The sequence below is a fragment of the Electrona antarctica genome, assembly GCF_951216825.1.
Source record: "Electrona antarctica genome assembly, chromosome: 14".
In the NCBI taxonomy this organism is placed as follows: domain Eukaryota; kingdom Metazoa; phylum Chordata; class Actinopteri; order Myctophiformes; family Myctophidae; genus Electrona; species Electrona antarctica.
The window spans coordinates 19,268,978-19,277,231 of NC_136795.1; the positions used below are offsets into that span (position 1 = coordinate 19,268,978).

Below are 8,254 nucleotides of genomic sequence, written 5' to 3' on the forward strand. Positions count from 1 at the left end.
ACTCTTAGGACATCAAAGCTTGTAGATCTGCTACTTAGAATAGGGAGGCTGTGGGGGTCAAGTGTTTAACTCAGTAAGTAGTACACTCGCTGTTATTTTGCACACGTGATCCTGGCATTACATTACACTAGACCTGTGCCCGTCGGCCACCGGCGCAAGTTGGGAACCTAGTATGCAATACCCGTTACGTCTGTCTGTGTCCCCTTTTGTGCCCATATATGGAAATCTCTGTATCTGTCTGTCTGCCTGTGTCTGAAGAGTGCAAACTGACTGTGAAAAGTGGACTGGTTAAGTAATCAAATGGTAGGTGTGGGGTTGCCATGGCAATCAATTGGCTGAGGCAGAGGCTGGGAATTCTACAGGTGAGGGGGTTTAGGCTCATTAGGTCCACTGGCAGAGCCTGACCAGAGTCTTTTGCGGCGGTTCTGGACAACCGTGTATCCGACCGACTCAAGGCTGGGCACTGCACTCCCTGTGGTGGTGTGGAGTGCGTTTGTGGTCGGTGGGGCGAACGGTTCTCGAGTTACGTGGATTACAGACGTACAGAGAGGTGGTGAATGTATTGTAAGATACATGACTCTGACTTGACACGTCTCTCGCCACAGCTTGGTTGAGACATGTTGCAATGGTTGCCGACGCCACAACTAAAGCCAATCTTTTTGCTACAGTACATCCAATTTCAAAACCAATTGGCACCCCGGCCTCCATCATCGGATGGGAGAACCCCCCAAAATTAAACGAGCCCAGTACACCTCGAACCATGCAGATATCGGGCCGCGGTGCCATCACACCCCGTTCTCTCTCCTCTGCACCTCTTTGTTCCATTCCGCGGCCGCACGAGGAACACAGCCATTGGCCATGAACTTGGCAGGGCCCCCTCCCCCATATCTCTCTCTCTCTCTCTCTCTCTCTCTCTCTCTCTCTCTCTCTCTTTCTCCCCACCCCCCTACCTCCACCCCACTCCACCCAGCCCTTTCCCCCTTCCAGCTACTATGTCTGTGAGGGGGTTCCCATGGCAACTGTCGCACTGCCTGCCTAGCAACAGGCTCCACTCTCCCTGCAAAAAAGTGGGGTGGGGGGACAGGATGGGGAGAATGGGGGGAGCTGTGGAGGGTTTACGGGGTGCGCGGTTGGGGGGTGAGGGTGGTGGTGGTATTTGACTGCAGCAGCGCGCTGCAGTCGTAGCTTCATTAAATCAGTCTCCTTCTTCTTCCTCACACCTGCTGCCTCCTGCCTCTACCTTATTACCGTTCTCGTCGTCCTCCTCCTCACAGTATCCTCCAATTAAAGCCTTATTTATACCTCCGCGTACGTCATGGTCGCGCCCCGAACACAGCCGACCTGCGAGCTCACAACGCGTCGCGTCCGAAACACGCAGTGAGCTTGCAGATCGACTGATGTCCATTATGGCGGGACATAAATGAGACATTACTCCGGTGCATACATTGGAGGGGGTGCAAAATATGGTTGCCACTAATGCAGCCCACATCTGTGCTGTATAGACACAGTGAGCGCTGGAGCCAAGGGCGGGCTATGTTGATTTGCAATTAGGCAGCGCGGCTAGCTTTGAATATAGATTTTTGGCCTAATTCTTCCGCCAAACCAGTAGGCCTATATAACTTGGCCCTTTGGCTGCATGAATAGATGGGGGGTGGCGTGGCCGGGCTATGTGTTCTAATGAGATTAAGTGACTCTCACTGAGCCGAGCCTGAGTGAATGAATACATATAAAATCCAGAGTGTACAAAGGCCAACAAAAGGACCCTATAACATGATGTGTAGGCCTACAGTACACTATTTCACTTTTGTTCCATTTACACAGTTAAACAAGCACTCACATTTTATTTTCACAGACAGCAACGCCACAGTGACATGCAGTCAGTGATGACATGTTTTTGGAATCTGATGGCAGTGTGTTTTCAGCTCTTCTGTTTTGACTGATGCTTTCACACCCCAGTGCATGCGTTCACAAAACATGCACACGCACGCACGCACATGCACACACATGCACGCACACGCAAACGCGCACGCACACACACACACACACACACACACACACACACACACACACACACGCACACGCACGCACGCACGCCCATTGCGTCATCTCTGTCAATGCTACCGTTCAGATGTTATTCATTCGGAATGGAATACTGTAGGCAATGTCGGAATAGTAATAATTGCCATGATTCATGACAGCTTGTTGTGAATGACAACACAAGGACTCAGGCCAGACACTAAAATGTCAAAGTGTTGTGTTTGGGGCCATCTGGTGGTGGTAGCTGTTGTTTTTATCACAGTGGTTCTCAAACTGTTTCATGCTAAGGAGGACCCCCACATTAATATCTATTTGGCCACAGACCACATCTGCAAAGATTTTGTGGCGGGGACCCCCACAAGAGAAGATCTGTGTACATTTCACACATTTTCATGATTTTCTAGAATAATAAAATAGTGTTTAAACTGTTCCTCATTTTGCTGAGGATCCCCCAAAGACCCATGGAGTCCACTGAGAACGGCTGCGTTATCAAACAACAACTTGTGAAACAAAAGCGCAGTGTCAGTCAGAGTTGAGTCACAAGGATTTTGGGGGGGGGGGGTCTGGTGATGCAATACTGTAGCCCTTCAAAAGATGACAAATAGGCCTAGGCTATTACACAATGCGAGTTACAGGAAAGCATTCACACATCATGATCTGTTGGACACCAGTTATTTCCAAAGTGGGAGTTTAATTTCACAATGTCTCAATTCAAATGAAATTATTACTTAACAAAAAGTGTGTGTGCACGCACATGTGCGCTATTTAGATATACTATTCTAACAATGTTTCAACATCACCACCACCAACTAGTTCTTATGACATTTATACAATTTCATCTTTTCATGTCACGGTGCCAACTAGGACACTATGTCTATGGTATATTCAGAATAATGTGAAATGGGGGTCCATGCCCTAATTTTAGGGACATGAAAAATATTTATTTCCCCTGATCTAGACCAGTGGTTTCCAACCTTTTCTGCATCACCTAATGGACATTTTGGTTTAAGTGGTCAGATGGGTGGGCCCTCAGATCATGTTTATTTGGTTAAGTGGTCAGATGGGTGGGCCCTCAGATCATGTTTATTTGGTTAAGTGGTCAGATGGGTGGGCCCTCAGATCATGTTTATTTTAATGATCAGCCAGTCGTGTTATGGCTTTTGGATCAATGGAACTAATGTAGTAGTTTAAATTAAAATGTATCGGTATCACAATGAACAATTAACTAATTTGTACACAATTAAAATGTTCCAGCATGAATGTTTTTATAATATCAATACAATCTTAAGTGTTTTTGACAATTACTTGGGGTCCCATTTGTATTCTTCTCGGCCCACCAGTGGGGCCCCGGCCCACAGGTTGAGAATCACTGATCTAGACTTTTTGGTGGCTGCAGTGAAGTTCAGCGAAGGTCACGCCACCCACCCACTCCATAAATGTAACAATTAAACGCTTCTTCCGTGGCAGATGCCTGTAATCACACCCCGACTAGAGGAAGGATTGCACGCACACGCCACTCTCTCTTTCCGTCTGTGACTGTCTGGCGAGGGGGCCTCGTTGGCCTCATTGGCCTGGGGGGAATTGTTGGATAGACGGTACCTGCCAAGTGCACCGCTCCGCGCCTTCCTGCCTGCATCTGTCAGCACTCGTCAGTCAAACCGCCCCCATTCATTCCCCATCCCTCCCCCCGCGGCCCGCCTTTTCTCACCCGCTCTCCAAACACACGGCTCACATTGAGGGGAAATCGTGTGTCATACCCAAACGAGGAATGTGACAGCTTACGCCATCTCATGCTGCCCACATGGGGCCAATGAATCAAGCTGCTTGAAGTTCAAGTAAGTGTTTCACGGCCGAGTTGCTGTCTGATGCATAGCTCATTGTTCGTTGTGTGTGAGTTATAGCTACCTGTGGTGCAACACGGATGATGATTAACACATTTTAGCACTTTGAAAGGTTTGTGCAAAAAGCACAAGAGATCACAGTTCACAACAAAGAAGTGGATGTCATCAAAGATTTATTCACAGGTACAAAAAAAAATCTCTATTTATACATAAATGGATCGACACAAAGACCACAGACGCATCTTGTCTGCTTAGTACGGACAGTAACAGTTCAGCGATAGAAACATCACACGCCACGTCTCATCATTGGAGACGGGCCACGAATGGGAGACAAAACCGGGACATGAAACATCTCTGTCTAAAATGCTTAATGTATACTTTGCTGTACGTCGGTGTTGCACGCAGCGTGCGAGACCGACGCACAACGGTAAAGAGTATAAATCAGGCTTAACAGTAAGTATAGTACAGTTGTTGTCCACCCTGAATGGAGCTCGTCACTTTGAAACCAAGTGCTCCCTCGTCATAATCATCTGACATGTTGGCATTTCAGCAATATTAAAAGAGCACTCGGGGGCAGATTTACACCAGAGACACTGGTAGTCAATGCAGTCAGTGTCTCCGATCCGCCCATGTGTGATTGTGCTTACAGGTTAGTGTGTGCCTCGAAGGAAAAGGCGCTGGAAGTGGTACAGTCTTTGCTAATTACAAAGCTGTAACTGCCCGTTCACCATAATGCCAGTGAAAGCTCTACAGAGTGCAACCACCGACCCTGCCTGTTTAGACTGTGCGGGTGTGTGAGGCGATGGAATCATTACCACTGCATCGCAAATGACAGGGTGTTGAGGCAGTAGACGGTAATAAGCTGTGTAAACGTGTGTTTGCATGTCGTGTTAAGTTTGCCTTGTCAGGGTTGTCACAGTGTATGAAAAGGTGAGCGAGAAGTTATTACAAACATTAAAAAAGAGATGTCTGAGAGGGAGAAGGAGCATCCTTTTGAGGCAGCTGCTAATGAGTGTTTCGGGTCATTAAAATCCAGATAGCATTGTATGAGATGCCACAATAATACAATGAAATACATGTTTTGGAATTCAAAACAACACAAAATAAAAAAGGTAAACTCAGAACGGTTTTGAACTTTCACACCTCTGTCCGCTCCCACACATTGTCCAGTCAATCTGTGTGGTTTTTTTCAAATTAAATACAGCACGTTGAACCTTTAACAGTCAGATCAGAAATTGACCTCCACTCAGTTGACTTTAGCCTGCATGAGCTGCTCTGTGAACAGCCTCTTGAGCTGGGCCACCTCCTCGCTGAGGGACGTGAGCTGAGACCGCAGGACACCGTTCTCGCTCTGGTACTGGACCTCCTCCGTCTGCCCCTGCTGGATGCATCCGGCCGACGACACGTTGGCGCACTGAGGGGACTGTCTCCCTCGCTTGCTCTCCTCCCCCTCCTGCAGCGACGGCTGGTGCCAGGGACTCGTGTGGCCCGCTCCTGTTTTGACGACACTCAGCAGGCTGAGTCCTTTGAGGCCCTCCCTGCCCGCCGGGCACGACGAGGGGCTGCGTCTCCCGCCGGCGGTGGGCTCGGACCCGTCCCCGCAGCCGGGGATTTTGAACCGCAGCTTGTGGGGGAGGTTCCTCATGATGGCCTCGGCTGGGTCCGGCATGCCGATGGTCGTGTGGTGGCTGTGGATGTCAGCGGGCGAGTGGTGCAGCTCGTAGCCCAGCTCCTCGGCCCTGTGTGGGGACAGCTTCCCGTGGTCACTCAGCCTGTCCTCGAAGAAGACAGGGCTGCCCACGCTGGAGCCTCCCGGGGTGGAGAACCCGGAGTCCTCGGACATGTTGCCCGCTTCTCTGGTGCCGCGCATGCTCAGCTGGGCCGGCTGGCCGCCGGGATGCATGGCCGGAGGATTGACGACGCCTGCGTCTCCCCTCGGGACGTAGTAGCTGGGGGTCGTCGTCTGAGGTGCAGCGCAGGACGTCACGGTGAGGGGCAGGATCGGGGCGCTGCAGGCGGGGTCTTTGACCAGGCCGAAGCGGAACTTGAGGGCCAGCAGCTCGGCACGGAGACGGGCGTTCTCCTCCAGCAGGGCCAGCACGCGGTTCTCCAGCACCATGTCGTTGACGCGGCGTTTCTCCCGCGAGCGCTTGGCCGCCTCGTTGTTCTTCCTCCGCTTGTCCCAGTAGCCGTCGTCCTTCTTGTCAGTGGGGATGAACTCGCGCTGGCGTCGGATCACGCTGTTGTGGTGCGCAGCGGCGGCGGCGCTGCTGTCTTTGCGCTTGATGGCGGAGGGGCGCCCGAGCAGGGAGCGGGCCAGGATGCTGCTGGAGGTCAGGATGGACACGGCCTCGTCTGTGAAGGACAGAGGACTGGCCCCTCCGGCTGGGGCTGTCGATCCCCCCTCGCACGAGACGTCAGGGGACTCCAGTGTCTGTAGCATGGCCACGTCCTGTGGCCCCCTCATCTGTTGTGACTCCTCATCAAACATTGTGCCTTTTGGATTAAATTGTCTCTTAACGGCACTCGACTTGAAGCTCCTGCTGTTGACTGTGTGCGGTGTGCTCGACACCACTCAGAAACCCACAGCCTCAGTACCCCTTGCAGCTGGTGCAGCAACAGTGCCACCTAGCGGTCAGAAGGGACAGTGGAGAATGGGGGATTTAGTGGTTACGCAAGAGCCATTACACCACAACATTATGTAACTCCATTACATCTTTCCAAATAAAACGGAAGAGACTTCAACCATGTATGCGTGATGTGCATACAGATGTCACTCAGTCTGCTTAGGCTTTAGTTGGCAAAGGTTTGTATTGTTTCTCTGAGGTTGATGAGTTCATGTTTGATCAGATGTTTGTATTTTTACATTTCATTTTAACTTCTATAGGCCAACAGAAAACAATGAGTGGGCTATTTATTTAAGTCGTCGACGTCATCATAATCATTATTAATTTGATATTGCGTTTCATTTCTATTAGTTTGGATACATTCTAATGAAAATACCTTGTACTTTTATTGACAATGCAATGTAGGCTAGTAGACCTATAATTAGCCTACCCTTAGAATACTGACCTACATGCCTGACACAGTTGCGCTAATCTTTAGTGTAGGTATCAGTAAAATCTGAGCCGAATGACCTGAATAGGATACACTTACACTTAATTGGACTGGCATTAGGCGGCGGCCTATACAGTCTTTAATTGTAGCATATTGATATTACAACTGACGCGTCATTCTGAACAACGGGTTCAAGTTGCATGGGTTGGGCCTACTTATTTATTTATTATAATAATAGGCTACACAATGTCTTTATTTATTTATTTATTTATATAAACGAGCGACTGTAAATTAACCCGAAATTAGGCTGCTATGGCATCGCAGCGCAGAGAAATTGAAAACAAAGCAGAACACTCCCTTTAGAATCTATTTAATTACAGGGCTTGCATGCTTTTTTCACCGTCTGCATTCGAATGTAGAAAGCAAACAGAAGTAGCCTGCTAGTTGTAAAGCGAATGAAAAGGCTGTAGGCTAGAATTTCTAGGCCTACAAGTTATCAGCAATTTACATAAATGACTAAACTCGAGATTGCGCGCATCTATGATATGATTCCAGTTAGCGTAAAATCGTAGGCTATGTAAATTACGAATAGCCTACCATTATGATGCTGCAGTCGGCAATATCGTTCAAAATCAATAGTAAATCAATTCAATAACTTTATAGTTTACCTGTAAAGAACGCGAGGATGAATAAGTCTCTCCAGCCGTCACGCACGGGTTGTCTGCTCTCCGGTGGTGTGTTGTAGATCAGCGCCGCTGTCTGTTGTTGTTACTCAATATTACGGTCGTGTCTATGTTGGACGTGTGTGTGTGTGCGGTGTGGTCCACTTGGAAGAAATGAATGAACGCTGCAGCAGCTCCTATATTTGTAACGTTGCGCGTAAAGTTCAGCCAAGGACGTTCCCTATCCTCAACTGAACCAGCTGCGTTGGTGGTGGTTGACTGTTCAGTGAGCCCGCCTCCCTCCCTCCCCCCCTGCCACTATGCCCTCCCTCGCCGAAGGGAAGCTCCTATCCGCTTAGCGGACAGTCCGACAGGCAGCCAGCCATGCACACTAGCAGCATCATCATCATCATTCACCACCATCCTCATCCTCCATCTGACCCCTTTCGCTCAACTGCGCCTCTTCTCCGTAATAATACCCACGTAACAATTAGGTAATGTTGCGTTCTCGCTCTCCCCCTCCCTCTCTTGTCTCGTTAAAGCATAACTAACGTTGTTACTGTATGTTGAAGCACTGTTGGGTAATGGTTACATCCCCCCGCCCCGCCCCCACCCCTTTTCCCCATATGTTTTTTCCCCCCATTTTTACCTTGATTG

The 8,254-nt window shown here is 49.3% G+C and overlaps 1 protein-coding gene across 1 annotated transcript; it reads right to left on the bottom strand.

Moving 5' to 3' along the window:
* Positions 1-4,034: 4,034 nt before the first annotated feature.
* LOC306936577 (uncharacterized protein) lies at positions 4,035-7,832 on the bottom strand. Its single transcript, XM_079520142.1, has 2 exons — positions 7,604-7,832; positions 4,035-6,506 (listed from the first exon to the last, which is right to left on the bottom strand). Exon 2 carries the CDS (start codon positions 6,367-6,369, stop codon positions 5,125-5,127), a length of 1,245 nt encoding a protein of 414 aa, XP_079376268.1. The 5' UTR covers positions 6,370-6,506; positions 7,604-7,832; the 3' UTR covers positions 4,035-5,124.
* Between the last annotated feature and the right edge of the window lie 422 nt (positions 7,833-8,254).